At 25.3% G+C, this 21,655-nt stretch overlaps 3 protein-coding genes across 4 annotated transcripts; 1 reads left to right on the forward strand and 2 right to left on the reverse strand.

The window, feature by feature from the left end:
• Window positions 1-61: 61 nt before the first annotated feature.
• Window positions 62-14,640, reverse strand: LOC103568445 (ankyrin repeat domain-containing protein 29). Of its 2 annotated transcripts, XM_008545299.2 has the most exons (9): window positions 14,540-14,640; window positions 14,309-14,432; window positions 12,759-12,869; window positions 10,631-10,729; window positions 5,118-5,216; window positions 3,233-3,331; window positions 2,575-2,772; window positions 2,375-2,470; window positions 62-2,189 (listed from the first exon to the last, which is right to left on the reverse strand). In XM_008545299.2, the coding sequence occupies exons 2-9, from the start codon at window positions 14,318-14,320 to the stop codon at window positions 1,992-1,994; spliced, it is 912 nt and encodes a 303-aa protein (XP_008543521.1). In that variant the 5' UTR covers window positions 14,321-14,432; window positions 14,540-14,640; the 3' UTR covers window positions 62-1,991. The 2 variants fall into 2 exon arrangements, with proteins under 2 accessions (XP_008543521.1, XP_053598866.1); XM_053742891.1 differs by lacking the exon at window positions 12,759-12,869.
• Window positions 14,641-15,737: 1,097 nt separating this feature from the next.
• LOC103568444 (40S ribosomal protein S21) lies at window positions 15,738-17,071 on the reverse strand. Its single transcript, XM_008545298.3, has 4 exons — window positions 16,988-17,071; window positions 16,832-16,890; window positions 16,397-16,532; window positions 15,738-15,866 (listed from the first exon to the last, which is right to left on the reverse strand). Exons 2-4 carry the CDS (start codon window positions 16,879-16,881, stop codon window positions 15,801-15,803), a joined length of 252 nt encoding a protein of 83 aa, XP_008543520.1. The 5' UTR covers window positions 16,882-16,890; window positions 16,988-17,071; the 3' UTR covers window positions 15,738-15,800.
• Window positions 17,072-19,045: 1,974 nt separating this feature from the next.
• LOC103568442 (ubiquitin-conjugating enzyme E2 Q2-like) lies at window positions 19,046-21,062 on the forward strand. Its single transcript, XM_053743047.1, has 2 exons — window positions 19,046-19,209; window positions 19,283-21,062. The coding sequence occupies exon 2, from the start codon at window positions 19,300-19,302 to the stop codon at window positions 20,461-20,463; it is 1,164 nt and encodes a 387-aa protein (XP_053599022.1). The 5' UTR covers window positions 19,046-19,209; window positions 19,283-19,299; the 3' UTR covers window positions 20,464-21,062.
• Window positions 21,063-21,655: the final 593 nt, after the last annotated feature.

The raw sequence follows: 21,655 nt of genomic DNA on the forward strand, positions 1-21,655 counted from the left end.
GACTAAGAAAATAGTTATTATTTTTTTTAATAGTTAAATATATGAGGGAATGATTCAAAATATATGTTATTTTTAAATACATAAATATATGTATATAAATAATAATAATTAAATAAAATTATTTTAAATTACGCTATCCTTCTTTGAAATTTAATTTAAACTCTACATTAATTTAAATTATTTTTAATTAGATTGCACTGTTATTATTTTAAATACATATCAAGGCAAATCCGTCAGTCTTTTAATTTACATTAATTATTAATTAAGACTGACAAAATATTTATTTAACTTTGGACGGTAATAAAATAAGAAACAAACTAATTAATTAATAATTTTAGGTTCTAGACAACTGATCCCCGACAAATGATCACATGGCAATTGATCCCATAGACAATTTCATTAAATAATTAATTATTAAGTAATTACTGTGACATGAGTAATTAAAGTTCACTGTCATAAATATAAAAAGTTGAATTATGTTAATTAGCTCCCGGGTCAAAAAAATGACTTGATTTTTGCGTAATTTTAAAAATTGAAAATAAAACAAGTCTAGGAAGACAAAAGCCAGTCAAGTTTAGGTACTATTTTTTTAATAAAATGAAAAAAAAAATATCTTTTAAATTACGAAAACTCACTTGGTTTTGAATTGCTTTTGACTGTTGTCGTACTTAGTACCAATTTACGCCAACCAAATCAAACTAAAGTCACGTTATCTCAGATTTGACTTAAATTTAAGTTGAATTCAAGTCATTTCAGTCAAATACAAGTCAACGACACTTTAATGTGACCCAGTTGACTTAAATTCCCATTAGAGTCAAATCCAAGGCAACGTGATTACAATTTGACTGAGTTGACTTACATTTTCAAGTCAAATTCAAGTCAACGATACTTCAATTTGACTCAGTTGATTTAAATGACGTAAAGTTAAGTTAAATTCAAGTCAAACTTGACTGAGTTGACTTAAGATCAAATCATTTGAGTTAAATTCAAGTCAACAAAAATTTAATTTGACTCAGTTGACTTAAATGACTTAAAGATAAGTTAAATTCAAATAAAACTTGACTTTAATTTGACTCAAATTTAAGTTAAATTCAAGTCATTTAAGTCAAGTACAAGTGAACGTCACTTTAATTTGACTCAGTTGACTTAAATTTGTCATTGGAATCAAATCTAAGACAACGTGACTATAATTTGACTCAGTTAATTTACATTTTTAAGTCAAATCCAAGTCAAACGACTTGAATTTGTCTGAGTTGACTTACATGTAACTCATTTGTTAAATTCAAGTCAACATGACTTTAATTTGACTTAAGTCCTTAAGTTAAAAAAGCCACATTAGTTAAAAAAAAGTAAGTGTAGCAAAAATCACGTTTACTGAGTCAAATGTGAGTCAAAAAAAATCAAAATCAAGTTATTTTTTTGACCCGGGTTGTTGATAAAAATCAATTGACGACCAATAATTGTCGGGGAGATCAATTTTTAAGGGTCACTTGTCGTGGTATAAAATTGTTGGGACCAATTGACTATACACCATAATTTTAAATTAATTATTAGATCAATTAATAACAATTAACTAGATTTATTTGGATTACTGCCGAATTAGCTATTCAAAATAACTATTTTATTTATAAATAAACTTGTCTAATTATTTAAATAGTTATCAATATTAAATATATATAACATATATTCGTATACAATAATAATGCAACACCCGGCCATTAATTTACCTTTCAATTAAAGGCAATTATTTATTTTAGTGTAAAAATATTTTATATATTTTTTTTATATATTTATATTTAGTATTATACTTTATTAAAATAGAAAATAATTTTAAAAAATACTGATCCGTTTCCTAGATTCAAAAAAAAATTTCGATTATAATCAATGTTCAAAATAATAATTAAATAATTTATAATTTAGAGATAAATTTCACATGAAATTATTTCAGCGTTTTAAAAATAAAGACTAACATTAGATAATAATTAAAATAATTAACGTGATGCAGTGCGCGTTCTAATTTTATCCTTGAGATAATTAACAACTTGGGTTTGCGAGTGTCTAATGGCAAGTTGAAGAGGGGTAATACCCTCCTGATTAACAAGTAGAGGATCAGCACCGGCTCCAACTAATTGTCTCGTGACGGTCATATGTCCAGCCAAGGCTGCTGCGTGCAATGCACTTTCCCCATTCTAAAAGTAAAGCTCATTTACAAACAATAATTAATTATAACGCGCCAATGGATTCTCTTCCGGTCTACTGACTTTTGAAACTTCAATAAGTGCATATTTATTTAAAACTTTTCCTTTGTATATTTAAATATAAATATTTATGGTAAATAAATATAAAGTAAATTAGGGGTTCTATTAAAACTTACTGGAAGAATATCAAGAGATGGTCGATATTTTAGTAATTCGCCAATCACTGCAGTGTGACCTTTGTGAGCGGCTTTGAAGAGCGGAGTAGCACCGTCCTGAGTAAATATAAATATAAATGTAAAAATAAAAATGAGGTGTCATTGACTTGATGAATTACGAAGGAATAATAATAATGATAAAATAAGTGGTAGTGGCTTACATGTCTGGTAGCATCGACCTTGACTCCGGCCTTCAAGAGTCTTCTGACCACATGATCATGCCCCATTTGAGCGGCTATCCAGAGTGGAGTTGCGCCATCAGTTCTCGCTGCATCTGTTTTAGCTCCTTGTGATAATAAAATTTCTAGTATTCGAATATGACCATTTTGTGCGGCTATAAATAATGCTGTGGCACCATCCTTAGTAAAATAATAATAGTTATTTATTTATTTATTTACTTATTAGGGGTGTGCGAATAGTTCTAACTTACGAAATAATTCGAAAATTAGGAATTTAAAAACTTTCTTCTGAACGACTGAAAACTGTAATAGTTTTTTGAATAATTCAAATTTTTGTCAGAGGTAAATAAAACTTAGACACGTATCTACGAAAAAATAATTTTTGGTTACTTTAAAAATTAAGCTCTCATTAAATAAAAATTTAATATTTGAAAGCTGACCAAAATTTTTTAAATTCGAAACAAGTGATTTGAAAAGTTATAAATAATTTCAAAATTCGAATAATTCGAAAACTTCCGAATGATTCCGGAATTCGAATTATTTTATTCAAAATAAGAATCGAATAGTATATTAGATTAGATTTAATTCGAACCCGATTCACACACCACTATTTTTATTTATAATTTGAGTATTTAATTACCTTCATATGAGCATTTACATTAGCACCCTTTTCAATTAATTCTACTACGACTTCCAAATGACCACATTGACAAGCAACAAAAAGTGGTGTCCCACCATCCTGAATAATTAAAAAATAATTATTTTAATTAAATGAAGATAGTACTTTAGGAAAAAAATTTTTAATTTACGCAGATCTAGTTACGAGTTCAAAAATTAATACACGACATTTGCATGACTTATGACAAAAAAAATATCAACTTGGAAACAAATCATTTAGACCCTACGGAAATTTAAAACCGGAATTATAAATAGATCTATTTTTTTCTTTAGTTTAAAAATTTTGAAAATTTTGAATTTTTATTCTAAATTAGAATTCGGATCGATGTTTTCGTTTCGATTGTCGATTATTTTAAATCGATCGTAGGCCTTTCGATTAATTGAAAAAATCGATTCTTTTTTTTGAAAACGATTTTTAAACATCTATTTTTTGTAAAATTAATTTAAAAAAAATTTGTTTTTTAAAGTCATTAACTCAAACATTATAAAAACTGTTTGACTAATACAGGCAAACAAATTATAAACAACTTAAGCGAAATGGTTAAAGTTAGATATCTATTTATAATTTTATAGATCAAAATTTTACGCTATTTGAAAAATTAAAAAATAATCGATTTTAACAATTGATTTTTATTCAAACGATTCTACAACTTTAAAGTTGCGATGAAATAATCGATTTTTCACAAAAAAGAAATTATTAATTAAATACAATACTCCATTTATTGAGAAAATATTTTTTTTCTGAACTGTTTTTTACTGAAAAGTTTAAATAAAAAATTATTAAACATAAACAAAGTATTTTATTTGTTATTATTTTAAATATAAATGACCATATGAAAATTTCATACTTCGAAATATAAACTTTTATTTATACGCGGTGATATTTAACTTTAAAATAAAATTTCAAAATCGATTTTTCAAAATAAATTGTTAAATGGTCTATTATGCAACTTTAAAGATGTGAGAAAATAATCGACTGTCAAATAAAGTAAATATTAATAATTTTGAATTTGTGATTTTGGACCCATATTCGTTTATTGATTTTGAACAAAAAATTATAAAATAAATTCTACACAATCGATTGTTAAGCTATCGATTCTGCAACTATAAACTTGAGAGAGAAAAAAATCGTTTTTTTTTTTTTTAAATCGATTATGTCAATAATCGATTGTTCAGAAACGATTCATTACCACAACCGATTGTCTTCAGTCGATTCTATTCAATCGTAAACAATCGAATAGTTGCTTCGATTTCGGCAACACTACCTTGTATTAAAAGGAATTTTGAATCTATGAATCTACTGAGATAAATGTAGATCTATGATGATCTAATTAGATCTTGTTAAATCTGAATTCTTTTTTCTCAGGAATTCATAAAAAAATTTTTTTAAGAACATTAATAAATCCAAAATTATTATTATTTTTTAATAATAATAAAAATAATAATTTGATTTTTATAACATTAAATTTAATAATATAAATATTTTTTTATAAGATCTTTATTATTTTATTTATCGAAAACTGATAATTTTACTATACGGACATAAATTTTTTAAAAAAACGCGCTCAAATAATTTAAATTCAAAATTTCAAATTTTCAAGTTAAAAATACGAAAAACAAAATCCTAATGTCCTCTGACACAAAATAATTTATAATAAAAAAAATTTACAACACATATTGTAAATTTAATCGCAATTCTTATCGAAATTTGTCATAAATCATAAATAAGATTTTAAAGCACATTTATGATAAAAAAAAAAAAGGATTTTTTGTTATATAGTCTTTCAAAGTAAAAATTGAAAATTAAAAAAAAATATATAATAACAATAAATAATAATAAATCTTACAATACTGCAAGAGTCTATGATGGCACCATGCTCAATGAGAAGTGTAACAATGTCTACAAAACCGCCTTGAGCTGCGAAAAATAGAGAAGTTGTTCCAGTCTGTAAAGTAACGATGATTAATTACCTACATGAAATATATATAATATATGTATGAAGTATATACATGTATATGTTTGTATGTATGAATAATCGAGTTCTGGTGTCTGTTATTTTAGTTGAGTGCTGAAGTGTTAAATTGAGGCGTTGATATTTTCACGTGCTTGTATTGATATGAAAAAAATATGAGAGCCATTCATTCATTTTTAGTCTATAATTATTTCTGTCTGTTTTTTTATGGCATTTAATTACAAATATGCATTAACAAAACTGTTGGCATGTTAAAAAAAATTTAATTATAAATTACCTAACAGTAAATCAAAATAAAAATTTATATTTGCAAGATATGTAATGAAATTTTAATTATTTATTTAATGAGATGGAAGTTATTAACTTTTGTTTTATTAATGATGAGTTGAAAAATAAAATTTAATTTATCAAGAAAATTAACTTGGTACTTTTTTTTTATTGTATGGAATATAAAAGATTTTTTTTACAGGAAAAAAGATTGGGTGTAAATAGTAAATATAAGATTTATCTAATACATGTATGACATATATTTGACAAGTTGAAATAATATTTGTACAGCTAAAAAGAGTTATAGTTAGAGAGAATGTTTTTTGTTACATTGTATGAAAACGTCTGGGGTTTTTTAACTTGACCTCGGAGTCTTGAAATATCTGTAGTAGTTTATTTTCAAAAACATGACAACTATTAACAGGAAAAAAAACGAGTATTTTAATAATTACTGTCATTATTACTTTTTATTCTTAGAGAGATTACATTTATTTATTTAATAATTGTGGTTTTTAAACCTGTTATGAGTATTTGAATTAGAGATTTATATTTTATTTATAACCACATATATTTTACTCGTATTTCAAACCACTGAAATTCTAGAACAGTTGATTTGAAATCGAATTATAAAAAATGTACTTTCTATTATTAAAAAAAAATTTTAAAGAATATTTGAATCGCGCTTTTGGTTTTTTTTTTTATTTTATTTAGTTTTTTTTTTATACTTAAAAATTTTATTTTTACTATTGTTGAGAAATAACCGTAAGAGATTTTTATTTCATATACGAAAAAAAATGATGCTCAAAATTTTAATAGTTTGTAGTTTATTTTCGACTTAAAATTAGTATATTTGATACTAATATCAAACCAGGATCATTATATATATTACAAAATTGCTATAATATATATTAAAATTTGATACACATAGAAGAGCAAAATTTGTAATTTCGTACATTAAATTTAATATGAAAAAGAATCGATAAATTGGTATCTACAGTTACTACTATTCAAATAAACATAGAAAAATTTGAAAAATGAGGAACCGAAAAATTAGTAAACGTACATATTAATATATAAAGATCTAGTATACGAATTTTTTATTTTATTATTTACCACTTATTCGATATATGTATATAATAAATTAATTTATAATAACGAATAAATAACATTTTATATAAATTATTAGTCAATGGGATAGAATTTATAAAATAAGAGTTAAGATTTTCAGTATTTTTATGAGGAAAAAATCAGTATCTAGTATACTAATTTTTAATTTTATTATTTATCACTTATTCGATTTATGTATATTGTAAATTAATTTATAATGATGAATAAATGATATTTTAAGCTAATAATTGATCAGTGATATCGAATTTATAAAATAAAAGTTTGTAACTTTTGAAATTTCCGGCTGGAAAAATCAGTATCTAAGATACCAATTGTTAATTTGACCAATCATCACTTTTTAATAGATTATGCCATAAATTAATAAACTTTCACTGATAAGTCACTATTATACCTAAAAGTAGTAATATTTACTTACTTTTTTAAATAATTGATAGTAGTTTTTAGGAATCTACAAAAATTAGTAACCTACTTTGCATAAAGCACATAATAGTACTAATTATTGATAACAGATTTCACTTTTTACTATCATTTATTAATTTTTAATATTTTGTTTTTTCCGTGTAAAATTTTCCGAAATAAATTAAAAATAAAAAAAAATTCTTTGCGTTTCCCAAAATTTTAAAAGACTTAAAATTCCATTCGTTTTTTTTTTTTTTTTTTTTATGAAAGTACGAAAGAAAATGGACAACATTTCAGTTTAATAAATATGTAACTCAGTAAAAAATATTAACTTTGAATAAATAAATAAATAAACACAATAAAGTATCCATGTAAAAAATATTTACATGATAAATTCAGAGATAATTTATATAAATGAATAGAAATAAGTTCATGTTTATGACTAATCAATTAAATAGGTGATGCCAAGCAAGAACAATTTAATCATAATCAAGAATAGTTGCTCCACTCATTATTAATTGAGCAGCTTCGTGTAACGTGTAATGCGTTAATAATTTATTTCTCACGCAAATATTTTTTTATGCTTTATATTACTAAATAATTCATATTTATCTATATATATAGATACATTTATAAAATATATTAATTTATTTATAACGATGACAAACAATTGTGTTCTAACAAATGGAATAACTATATATCATTTTACATAAATAATGTAAGTGATATAGTGGAAAATTGAAGTGAAGTTCTAAAGCTATTTAGTTATAGGAATCGATTGATCAAATTGTTTTTGAAAATTTTCACATAAAGTCCTAGATCAACTTTTTTTTTCAACTTCTCGCTATGAAAAATTTAAAATTTTCGGAAAAAAAAATAATTATCAGTTTCGGTCCGATTTGCAAAAATTGAATTTCTAACAGTTCTTGACGTTTTCAGATTCTAGGAAGCTATTCTGACTAATTTAAAGATGATATCCGAGTGTGTGTATGTGTGCACGTATGTATATTAGAAAAGTACTTAATGTCAATGTTAAGAGCTCAAATTTTTGGGGAATTTTTTATTGGAAATTTTCAACAAACTTTTCGGTTGGAACTGAAAAAAAAAATAGTCGTAAAAAAAACACTAATATATATATTAGGGTGGCGCAAAAAAACTGACTATTTTTTTTTTCGATCTCGCATGAAAATTTGTTGGTTTACGATGTTCTAAGAAGCCTCTCCAAAAATTAGCTCGATAAAAAATTTTCAAGAGGTCGCTCACGAATTTTCAAAATACCAAAAATGATTGAAATTCGAATTTTTAATTTCTAAATTTTTTCTTTCTCGTGGCAGCAATAGTTTATACTTGGAAATTGACGACTATGCTAAAAATTTCAGCCCAAAATTTAAATATTTAAACGGCGCTCAAGAATTTTGAATATTTACTGATAATTCGTAACTAATAGTTTAAATTGGTTGTTGTATTTTTTTATGACTCAATTATTGTCATTTCAGTAACATATAACTTTTGAATAACCAAAGATATACAAGACAGTCTTAAACAATAAAATTTGGTAAGTTTTGATTAAGCGAAAAACCCTAAAAATTGAATGAAAAAATAAAAAAGTATGTAAATAACTTATTATTTCTATTTCTCGGGTTATATTTTCGTTCACTGTGGTGCTAATTGATGGTTAAACAATCGAGAAGCTTTATTATTAATATTTAAGGGTCGCTCGAAAACGTTCAAAAGACAGCACTCGAAACCATTCAAAATTCTTGAACGAGGTTTCAAAATTTTAATTTTGGGCTTAAATTTTCAACGTAGTCATGATTTCACAAATAGAAACTATTGCTGCCTTGAGAAAAAAACAAATTTGAAATAAAAAAGTCGAATTTCGATCATTTCTGATATTTTCAAAATTCGTGAGCGACCTCTTGAAACTTTTTATCGAGCTGATTTTTGGAGAATCTTCTTATAACATCGTAAACCAACAAATTTTTATAAGAGACTCGAAAAAAAAAAATACTCGGTTTCTTTGCGCCACCCTAATATATATATACACATTTCTACAAGTTAATATATTATCCTCGTTCCTATACTTAACTTGTTGTATATTTTGCAAACATATATAAATATGTAGGACATGAGTTGCATGTATATAAATTAACTGTATTAATTTTTTGTCCAAATAAAATTTCCTAAACAAACTTGTTATTTAAGTCTATACACAGTGCTACAAAAATGTCACATACATTTAAATATTTCAAACTTGTATGAAAAATAAATTTTTAAATAAAACATGTTTAAGAAAGTTATAGGAAGTTAATTAAAAAAAATTTTTTTTAATGATTTACATGTCCAATGGATGATATAGTTATTCATGAAAATCTTTGATAGTAATTTTCAAGTGATTAAATAATTAATTTAACGCTGTACGATCAAGTAAATTTTACGTCATTCCCGCTCACTGAGGTCAATGACATTATGAGAGATTCAATCTGGAGAAATGAAACGACTAAGACGTTATATATATGTTTGGCGTCAAGTGCGGTGTCTTCAAGTATAGTATCATATCACACAACGTCTTAAAAATTAAATATATACATCTCAAATTAATTCCAGTCTTATAAATTATAACAAGCTTTTTTTGAAACTTTTTTTTCAGTTCTATTCTAATTTTATCAATATGTTAATTTATTTTCCAAATTTGTTGAAAATTCGCACAGAAAAAAAGGATTTCTTGACGTAAAAAATTTTTACTTGTCCCAAGAAATTTTTCGCGTTTTAAGTCGACAAGTAAATCAGCTTAGACTAATATTTTTTTGTGTTGATTAAATTTAATAATTATTTTCATAGTAATTAATTAACATTTTCGTATAAATTTTGTGACCAAACGATTCAGAAAAGATTGACTTATTTTATTTTGTACATTTAATTAACTGCATGAGAAAACTATTTTTTTATTCTGTTAAAGCCGACTGAGGCTTTACTTGCAAAACGTTTTTATCAGATTTTTCTCTCTATTTAATGCAATTTTTTATTTGACTTTGACAATTTTTGTCCACAAAGCTTGGTGATAAGGGAAGTAGACTAAAACTCCATATTCAGTCCCGATTTTTTAATGTAATAATAATTTTTCAACTAAAAAATTGTTGCAAATACAAATGTATTAATGTTTGTACTTTAATTTAACACGTAACGGTAAACTTAATAATAATTATTTAAATATTCCAGACATAAAAAAAGTTTATAAAAAAAAAAAAAATACGGACATCCGACATCCGAGTGATCTCCTACAAGTGTTTCATTACGGATAGACTCAAAGTACATACATATGTTACTTTTCGTAGCAAAGCCTTTCCATTATGTAATCCACCCACAAGGTAAAAAAAGAAAATTTTTTAACCAATGAAAAAAAAATTGGTACAATAGATAAAAAGTATTGTCCTTCCGTATACAAAAGGTACCCACTTGTATGTATACAATGTCTAAATATATAGATATAGACATAGCGTGTAACGTTTTCATTCATTCTACGTCCATTCATGAGGACCCTAAACCCACACCAACACAAGTGTATAAGTAGCTAGCCCTGGGTCAAAACTTACCAGTCTTTTGGCATTTGGATCCGCCCCTTGTTGTAATAGCTCAGTAACAGACTCAATATGGCCCCCAGCAGCCGCTAATATAAGTGGGGTTGTCCCGTCCTAAATCAAACAAACTCATTTAATATCCGTATAAACACTAAATATATAGACATAGATCTACTTAAATAAATATATATGTATATAGTGATACTGAAGTTAACAAACAATTAACAATTTTCGGATTTTTTTTTTTTAAATTAATTACGAAAAAATAAAAACTCAAAATATACCCTTGTTGAAAATTTTCAAAACTATAGGCGCAAGATTTAAATATTTTTTTTTTATAATTTATTGTTTTAAAAAAAATTATTAGACGTCGACTAACTTCAGTATCATATTGATGTTCTAATTAGCAAATTGTCTAACTTAATATTTTTTAGTAGGTAATTCTGCGCAATTTTCAAATACTAATAGTCAGAAAAAATATTGTTTGAGTAACCTACACAAAAATAATATACATATATTAGATATGGAATTCATTTTTAGAAAAAAAAAAAATTTTAAACTACTTTTTTTTCGCATATATAGAGGGTTTTCTGAAATGGAGTTAGACTATTTGTTAATTAGAACGTCGATATGTATATATATGAGAGACAAGGGGCAAAACGGAGTAACCTCAAAAAAATTTTTTTTTAATTCTTTTTTAAATATAATTGAGCGTTATTTTCAATTTTTTTGTTAAACTTTTTCAAAAATCGAGTGTCAGTCGAAAAATGTTAATGACTTGTTTTATGATAAAAACTAGTAAAAATTATTTTTTATTCTTTTGTATCCAATAATTATGTAAAATGTAATTTTTCTTTATGTAAATTACTTACAAAAAAAAAAAAAAGCCATCCGTCCTTACCCGGAATGGAAAGGTAGATTTCTTATGCAAATACAATAAAGCTACAATAGTGTAATTGATACTTATTTTGTAAGCTTAAACATGAATTTCAAGGAAAAGGATTATGCCTTATCATTTAGAAGTTATTAGAAGACTAAGCTGCAAAAATAAGCTTTTTTTGTTTTTTCGTGAAATTTTCGATATCATCAAATTGTTAGAAAAGATGTTTCCAAAAATTAAGTATTGCAGTGAAAATTAAAGCTAATTGTTCAAATTTTAAGACACTTTTACAAAATTGAGTTATCACTGTCGGTTCAAAAGTTATTTTAGGATAAAGCCAGAAAATTCATTTTTATGAAAATCAGAAAAAATTTTTAACACCCACAACTTCCAAACTAATCGACCGATTGGGCTCATCTTCGAACTTGATCAAGGTAATCGTCTAATAAATAAGTGTATAAAATTTCATTAAGATCCGTTAAGAATTGCAGGCGTTATCATGATGACAAGGCGCGTTATATCGTATATATATATATATATATATATATAAACTTTTGAGTGGATGGTATTTTTTGACCCTTCTAGGTAAAATAAGATATATGGCGGCAAAATTCTTTGATAATTCGATCATGAAACCCATTGCAATAGGCCGATTTCTAAAGAAATCCTCCTAAAAATGTAAAATAATCAAATTCATTAAATATCCAGCAATTTTTTTTTATCTTTTTTAGGGGGTGCCCCATTTTGTCCGCAAAAATGATTTTTTTTTAATAGCAAATGAAAATTTTTTCTATTTACTTCGAATATCATTAAAAAAAAGATTTAGCGTATTTGAGACTTCGAAAACTTAATATTTTCTTAAGTACCCCGTTTTGCCTCCCTCCCCTCTTCTATATTAAACAGATTTATCTAATAAAGATTCAGTAAACATACTGATTCAAAACAATCAATCAACTGGCACGAGCTATAGCGATAAAAGTTTATATTTAGTAATAAATTTAAATAGACAAGTTAATTTAATAGATTAGATGGACGATTAATGTTAAGTTTTAATTACATACATTTTAAGTGTTCTTTTTTACAGAACTAAATTAACTTGCAAGTTTTGTTAATTACGTCATGCACACTTTATATAATTCATTGATTGTACTAACGATGAATGATGATATGTTATATAATTTATTTATTTTTATGTTTGCATTTATTTATTATCATTATTTTTATTTTTTCAATTATAAAAAATTCAACGAGTTGAATACTGACCTTGTCTTTGCAGTCGACATGAACACGTCCCGAGTCTAAAAGGACTTGCAGACGTTTTGCATCACCACGAGCCGCTGAAAGATGCAATTCTACATCCCATGGAGATTCTTTCTGAATAAAGTAAAAACAAGTTTTTTATTGTCTGAGAGTTTTATTTATCAATATCCGGATAAGTAATTAAATTTTTTATAATTGAATTTTTTTTTTTAATCAATTTTATTTTATCCAATCAACAAACTTCATTAATATCTAATAAGAATAAATGGATTGTTTATTTAATCTCTATTTAGATTAGTTTATTATTAAATAATTTTTATTGAATCAATAAATCAAATTATATATTTTTAAATTTATTTTGGTTTATATTTTTCTTTCATTTTATTTCAAACCAGAATTTTATTTCATCGATAATTTTTTTATGAAGAATAATTAAAAAATCCGAGATTATAATTTTGAATTTTAAATTTTGTAAATATTGACATTTAATGATTAATATTTTTTTATAGTAAGTAAAGCAAAAAAATTAAAACAAGCCGTTATTTATGATAATTTTTAATTTACTTAATATTCTTGAGACTATTAATGACGTCAATCGATTTCGCGCCATTTAAATAAATAATTTAAATGTTTAATTTTATAATTTATTATAATGCTGAAGTTAGCTAACGTTTAATAATTTTTGAATTTTTTAAAAAACGATGAATTATAAACAAAAAAAAAATTTCAAAAAATTGCACTTAAAGTTTTTTAAATTTCCTACACGCGCATTTTTTTAGTTTTATTCTTTTTTTGTAATTGATGTTGAAAAAAAGTTCGGAAATTGTTAATTGTCAACTAGCTTCAGAATCATGATCATGAAGTTAACAGACAGTTAAAAATTATCGGACTTTTTTTTTAAACAAGTCAATGACAAAAATATAAAATATAAAAATATGGACATATAGAAATTTAAAAAAACTACAGGTGCAATTTTTAAAATTATTATTTATTTTATAATTTATCGTTTTAAAAAAAATTCAAAATCTTTTAGACGTCGGCTAACTTTAATATCATTCAAAATTATAATTTATTCATAACTACACTAAAAAATCAAAAAATTAGTAGATGGCTAACTTCAGTATCATAAATATTTTGCGGTGTTTAAAAGATTTAACTTTGTGGTTTTTTTACACCGATTTAACACCGGCATTTTAACACCTAGGCGCTGTTAAATTAAATACATTTTGAACACCGCTCTTTTTACAGTATATAGAAATAAATGATGTCATTAAAAATATAAATTAGTATTGGTTAATTCATATAAATTCAAATAATATTTAAAACATGCAAAGCTTGGATTGTAAAATACATGAATGCTTTTCATATGTTAACACGTGTTTTGTAATATATGTTATTTACGAGTTGTCAATGACTTGACCTCGCTATTTTTTCGACTTATTACATGCTAATAAAAATTTTTATTGCAAAATTTGAATGACGTTTAATTTATAAAGCAAATGAATCAATATTGACACAATTGATCGTTAAAGTTATTAATTAAAATTAATTACCTTCATAGACATTTTTGAAAATCTAATTTATTAACGCTGGTACTATTTTTAAAAATTTACTTATTTTTAAATTATGAGGATGAAATTTTTTAACACATTGTTAAACACTGACACGTTCAATCGTCTGTAAAAAAATAAAAGAAAATCACAAATGCATTATTGAAATTAATCTGTTAATTATTTAACTTTTTTATAAATAATTAAAAAGAAATATTATTATTTGATGTTTACTGATAAGATTCATTTCAAAATCACTCAGGTATTTTTACATGCTTGTATTTTTAGTTTTTCAACTGACATAACAGAAACGTCAGACACTTTGCCGTCGAATGACTTCGTGTCACTGAATTATGCTCGATACGTTCTAATGCTCAAGAGTCTATTTTTTGTTCTTTTTTTTTTTTTTTTTTTTTTTTTGTGATCACACGTTAATAAGTTATACATAAGCTTTGTTTACTTTCCTGAAGCTGGCACTGTTGTCTTGTAAATATTCTGCTTTACCTCTCAGCGCTTTACTGATTTGAAATTATCTATTGAGTTTAAATTCCCGCGCAAATTTTAAAATTTGTGGGAACTCTATGATATCCGTGGCACCGTTAAATGACCGCGAATTCTTGTATAACTCGATGAAATAAAACTTTTTTGAAGAATAAAATTTTTCGATATCTCGCTTGGTTTTGAGAAAAATGCAATTTTCCCAAAGAAGTGAAAAATTTCATAGATTTTAATATTTAAAAATTTTTTTAATTTTTTCGAAAAGAACATTTCAATACAAAAATGTTAGAAAAAAAACTTCTCTATTGATCAATTTTTGAAGAAGTTATAGCTATTTGAAAAAAAAGGTATTATTTTGTTGAGTTCTAAGAGAATTTGCTGTCGATTGGTAGCGCTAAGAAAATCTTTGATTTCCCAAAAAGTATTAGACGTCGGCTAATTTCAGTATCATTGACTTGATTAAAAAAAATTGTAAATTTAAAAATATTTTGTCTGCTATCATTTATTTTTTTAATTTTTAAAGTATAACTGCAATGATAAGATATAAAAATATGAAATAGGTTTCCATAAGCCTCAGATTTGTAATAAATTTTTTTCAATACTTTATAAATAATTATATGCATAATAATAATAATAAATAGCGGATTTATTTTCACAAATATTGTATTTTCTAGATAAGTTTTATTTTTATATCGACGGTATTGATGAACTATAGATTACCACTATTATATATTTAGCTCAATTCATATCTATTTTTTTTTTTTTTTGTTATATATTAATTAATAATGTATATAAATATGGAATATTAAATTGATTTCATTTATATTGTTGTACCTGTTCAATGTATAATATATATTAATTTACATTAATAAATAAGTATAGTTTCTTAAATTATTTATTTAACAAGGAATGAAATAAGAGAAAAGTAAGAAAGTATTTTTTTTTCTTTGATGTTTATTTTTTCATTTATGAAAACTTATCGAACGTATGAGATAAATTAATAATTCTTGGCAATAATTCCATCTTTTTTGGCCAATCGCACAATGCAGTCATCGGATTCACCCTGTAAGCAAACAAAATTTATTTTATTAGTAATCTAATAAATTGATAAAATATTATACTGAAGTTAGCCGACGTCTAATGAGTTTTAGAATTTTTTAAAAACGATAAATCAAAAAGAAATAATTTTAAAAATTGCATCAGTAGTTTTTGTAATTTTCCGTATGTGCATATTTTTTTATGGAATAGATTTGTTGAAAAAAAAAAGTCAAAAATTATTAATTTTGTCAACTTCCGGATCATAATAAAATTAATTATATTTAAAATTTGTGCTCCTGAAGTTAAAAGACAATTAGCAATTTTTCGATTTTTTTTTCAACGAATCAATTACAAAAAAAAAGTAACTAAAAGTATACACATGTAGGAAATTAAAAAAGATAGATGAAATTTTTGAAATATTTTTTTTTTGTAGTTTATCGTTTCTAAAAAAACTCCAAAAATTATTGGACGTCGGCTAACTTTAAAACCATTTTAATTTTTGAAATATAATTTAAATGCTGTAGTTTTAAAAGTTCAAATAAACAATTCAATTACCATACGACGAATAGCTCCACAAATAGCATACATCTTGTGGGTATCAGTCATACGTCCAGTTGTAGGATCAATATCAGCAAGAGTCAGTTGAATCGATGCATGATCTTTAGCATGAATAATTCGGTTGCTTGAGGAACTGTCAAAAAATAAAATTATTAATACTTAATATCCACTAATTATTATGATAAATTATCATACTGGCATAATCGCGAAATTAAAATTAAAAAATATGAATTTTATTTTGCACCGTCAACAAGAAATCCTAACCTCTATTATTTTAAATAATCAAAAATAAATTTTCTTCAAAATTTGAACTAAGATTTGAAAATAATATGTAATTAAACAATAAAATAGTAAATATTTATAAAAAAAAGTATTAATTGTTTATAGATATTATTATTTTAAAACTTATTAACAAAAACACGTGTGACTTACCATTTCCTCGGCCAGTAAAGGTCAACGAATTCTTTTTGGTCGTTTTCCATTTTGATAAACTGTAAAATAATAAAATAATGATATTAATATTATTACTATAAATATTTGTTAGGATTTATATTGTTAATTTGTTAAATTTATTGATAGTAAACTTACGATCTACACTATGGACGTGACGTCTCAAGCGGAAAGAAAGAGCGCGATGTTTAGGAAATACGGATTTATTTTTTTTGAGCGGCGCCATCTTGATTTTTAAAAATAGTAATGGTGGCAGCACAAGTTATTACAGAGATTTGAATTTTTATACCAAGGACATTATAAATCAGTCCCCGACTTTTTAAAAATATTCAATGACTTTGAGCTGTCATAAGAGTATTAAAATTTAATTCATCAATTTCAAGAAAATTAAAGCATTAATTATAAAAAGGACAACGCAGTTACATTTTACTGAGATATAGATTTTAAAAAATATTACTCACAGTAGTCAAACTAGCCAGTTACTTGACAAAAACTCGATTTTATTTCTACTAGAGACAACCGTCAAAATTGAATTATTTGTTCAAGACATATCGTTAACGAACAATTTTTTTTTCGAGTAAAATCCAAAACCTTTTTAATGTTAAATTCTCATAAGAAGGGTGATTTAAAGGTATTCAAAGTATTCAAAAGCATTAAAAAGTATTTAAAATTTGTTTTTTTCTAATCGTCTTGAATCACTTCTTTTAATAAAGAAAAAGAAACAATTCAAAACGATTAGAAAAAAAAATAATTACATACTTATTTTTAATGTTTTTGAATTAAAAAATTAAAAATTAAGTTTCCCGTTAAAAAAATTACCAATTTTCAAACGATTCGGAAACTTATTGGTTTCCCCCCAATTTTTGTTCCGAGTCTGTTGTACAGAGTTATCAGAATTATCGGAGATCGTTAAGACTCAGTGGCTGCCATATCGACAAGTAATGTAGTCACACAGGTAGCAAAGGTTGCTTAGGTATACGAATTCGTTAAATTGAGTGCTAAAATAATAAAATAAAAATTTGATGTAGCTGTGTGCGTGTATTGTAAGTTGAATAAGCTGACACAGTTATGTTCGTCAGAGTTAAATGATGGGTAGTTTTCTTTAATGTCACAGTACTTAAAATTATCCGTAAAGTCAATTGTAAATTTATGCCATTGAACGCTTAATAGTATTTAACATTAGAACTTTATGAGATTAAAATGTTATTGTTTATTTTATACGTAAAAGAAAGTTTAGTCGTGCACAGATAAATTTTCTAAAACTATTTATAAGCCCGGATATACTCAAATTTATATTTAATGACAATGGATTATTATTTATGATTTTATTCTCTTTTTTTTTAAATGATTTAAAAGCAATATACCCTACTCGTTACGATCGAGCATCAGGTCAGAAAATCCAATAATGTCAGTAAATAATAAAAAAATAAAGAAAAATATAGTTTGAGAAAGTTCATAATTTGAAAAATATTTAACTTACGTATTTTTTGTCCACGAAAATTGTATAGTGCTTTGAAAAATCTACTATTTTAATTTTCGTTTCATTTTGATCAATGGAACATTAGCTAAGAATTTTTGATAATAATACTTCTTATCAAAATTAGTCAAATTTAACTAGAATTTGAATTCTAAAATTTGTAAAGTCATTTAATGACGCTCAAGTTAGACGTCTAATAATTTTTAGATTTTTTTTAAAAATTACAAACCATAAAAAAAAAATATTTTGAAAAATTGCACACATAGTTTTTTAAATTTTTTACATGAGCATATATTTATTTTTTTTTTTTGCAATTCACTTGTTGAAAAAAGAAATCCGAAAATTGCTCATTGTCTGTAAACTTCAGAATCATAGAAAATAATTATTACCAAAATATACACAAAGATTTCAAATATCTTCATATACAATGTGTTTTTAGTTTACTTTAATTGACATTTTATTAATTAAAAAATACTCCAAATCGTTGTTCGTTTACTACTTTCCGTTTCGTTATCATTTTAAATCGTTATACCAGCCATTGAAATATTCCGCGCTTTTGAATTTATTAATGACCCATATGAACATTCGTTGCCATTAATGCCTAGTCCCCCGAATTAGAGAATCTTAATTTAACATTGGGCCAGTCATTAATGACAACGAGTGAACAGTCATCAACTACTACTTTCGCCATCTATCGGATTAGTTTAAGCAAGAGTCGCTAAGAATTCAAAAAAGTGGGGGAGTCGGAGAGGGCTGTTTAGTCAAAGATTATTGTAGACAAAATTTTCCACTCTCACTTCTAAGTCGCAAGCGTCACAAGTACAGTGTATAATTTATCAGTATACAATATATTTAAGAATATATATTCATCAACGCTTGCAAAGTGAGTTAATAAATTATTTGGTGTTCAATTATTTTCTTAAATACACTAATATTCGATATTTAATAATTATTAGGTAGTTAATTGATACAAATGGCTTGTTTAAAAGATCTCAAACAAGAGATACAAACTATTCAGTCTGTGTTCCCAAAAAATCATGAAAGATTTCAAATAACATCTGCAAGCCTGGACGAGCTTAATTGTAAATTTGTTGATAAAGATGGAAAGAAGTATGAAATTAATGCTAGTATTACTGAAACATATCCTATGACTCCACCAGTATGGTTCGCAGAATCTGATGAATCTAGTATATTAAATGCTGTTAAAATTTTAAGCGACACGTCTGGTGATGACAACCATGTAATAAAACAAGTAGAAATTTTAGTGAGAGAATTGTGTCGTTCAAATTCTATACCTGAGCCAGTGGATCTTGAGAAACTGATTGTTTCAAATTCTTTATCATCAGAAGCCAATGCTAGTAAGACTGTAGCAGAAGTAGCCGATGAAGCTCCAGCTGAAGATGGAAGTGATGTAGATACTGGAGACGAAGCGAGTGAGCATGATGATGATCTTGACTATTTTGAAGAAGTTGATGCTAAAAAAATAAAGACTGATGACGACATGGATTCAGAAGGATTGGCAGTATGGAACAGATTGCAACAAAATGGAATGAAAAATATTTTAAAAAGTTCTTCGTCAGGTAGCACACAAGCTACTGATCGTTTAATGAAAGAATTACGTGACATTTACCGGAGTGATGGTTTTAAAAATAAAATTTATACCGTCGAATTAGTTAATGACAATCTATACAAGTGGAATGTCGGAATAAAGTCTACTGATCCTGATTCACCATTGACCAAAGATTTAGAGCGTCTCAAAAAAAGCGGAGGCAAAGATTGCATTCTTCTTGAAATATTATTTGATGACAAGTTTCCATTTGAACCGCCGTTTGTGCGAGTAGTTGATCCAGTTATGTCTGGCGGTTTTGTGACGTCAGGAGGTGCACTTTGTATGGAACTGTTAACAAACCAGGGTTGGAGTTCTGCGTATGCAATAGAAACCTTGATAATGCAGATATTAGCGACAATGATCAAAGGTAACGCACGTGTACGGCAATTTGATGATACAAAGGGACTTGGTACTAGAAATAATCCAAATTTACGATACACTTTTTACGGTGCGGTGCGATCATTTAAAAATCTAGTAAAAGTGCACAAAGAACGTGGTTGGCATACACCCCCAAATGAAGAGGGCTGATTAATTAATATTTGAAACGTAAAACATTAACAGCAATTGAAATAATAAGCTCGAGAATGGAAAATAAAATAATTACAGTTTTAATTTTAAAATTATAATAAAGAATTTTGTATAACTTGGATTATAACATTGGACATAATTTTTTAATTACATATATGTTAATAACTAATAATCAAACCATAACATAACTGTAGGATATATGTAAATATATGGACTGCTTGTGAGACTTATTATTTAAGTAAAACGTAATTAATTATTTTATTGTTAATTCTTCATTATTTAAATTTTCATAAAATTGTAATTTCTTATATAATTCTATTTTATTATTATGTTTATTCTAGTGAATGACGTTTAATTTAAATTCAATTTCTCTAAGCTTAATGTCAGAAAATTATTTTTGGTGTAAGAATATGCTCTCTAATAAATAATTTGTTAGCTGTTAATAAATATTTATTTTCCCTGGTGGAAATTTTTCGGAATTTTCTCTGAAAAACTCAGCTTCTAAATTCTAAAGGCTTTTCCAGAGTTTTTCAGAGAAAATTTTGAAAAGTTTCCACCAGAGTTAGCCTGTTCATTAATAAATCATTGGCTAAATATTAACAATAAACCTTATTAAATAAAAATAAATCTATTTAGTAAATTTTACTATCCCGTTTACTATACTAAATTTATATAAATTTAACTAATTTAAAATGTAAATAATGCACTCATTGATTCGCATTAGTTATTTATTTACTAAAATATATTACGGTTTTTAATGTTTCAACATAGAGAATAATCTTAATAATTATTTTTAAATATTTAACTTCCATTTGCCATTGACTTGAATCCAATTTTATTTCAATTCAGTATGTATATATATAAATATTGTGTTTATTATGAACACTTATAACATAATGCAAGTAACATTCAAACACTTCATATATTTCGCCTCAGTTTAGTTCGTTGGGATCTTGATTTTGAATAGTAATTTTATTTTTATAAAAAAAGTTTAAATTTGAACGCGCCTGGTAATTTCACCACAATTATTGAAAGTAAATTGTTTTTTATGTTTAACAAGCAGATAAAAAAATACGAGTGTGGATGAAACAGACATCAGACAAATTTAAAATTATAAATAATTAAGAAAATAATATTCTAAAAATTGCTCTGATTAATTTCAAAATTCTTTTAATGCGCATTCTTTTTAAAT

This window comes from Microplitis demolitor, chromosome 2, assembly GCF_026212275.2.
Source record: "Microplitis demolitor isolate Queensland-Clemson2020A chromosome 2, iyMicDemo2.1a, whole genome shotgun sequence".
Classification (NCBI taxonomy): Eukaryota; Metazoa; Arthropoda; class Insecta; order Hymenoptera; family Braconidae; genus Microplitis; species Microplitis demolitor.

Coding starts and splice junctions, on each gene's coding strand:
- LOC103568442 (XM_053743047.1), top strand. CDS start 19,300: ATGGCTTGTTTAAAAGATCTCAAACAAGAGATACAAACTATTCAGTCT.
- LOC103568444 (XM_008545298.3), bottom strand. CDS start 16,881: ATGGAAAACGACCAAAAAGAATTCGTTGACCTTTACTGGCCGAGGAAA. Junction 16,533..16,831: donor CTTTACTGGCCGAGGAAATG/GTAAGTCACACG, acceptor ATTTTTTGACAG/TTCCTCAAGCAACCGAATTA. Junction 15,867..16,396: donor GTGGAGCTATTCGTCGTATG/GTAATTGAATTG, acceptor GTTTGCTTACAG/GGTGAATCCGATGACTGCAT.
- LOC103568445 (XM_008545299.2), bottom strand. Junction 5,217..10,630: donor ATCCAAATGCCAAAAGACTG/GTAAGTTTTGAC, acceptor GTTACTTTACAG/ACTGGAACAACTTCTCTATT. Junction 2,190..2,374: donor CATCTCTTGATATTCTTCCA/GTAAGTTTTAAT, acceptor CTTTACTTTTAG/AATGGGGAAAGTGCATTGCA.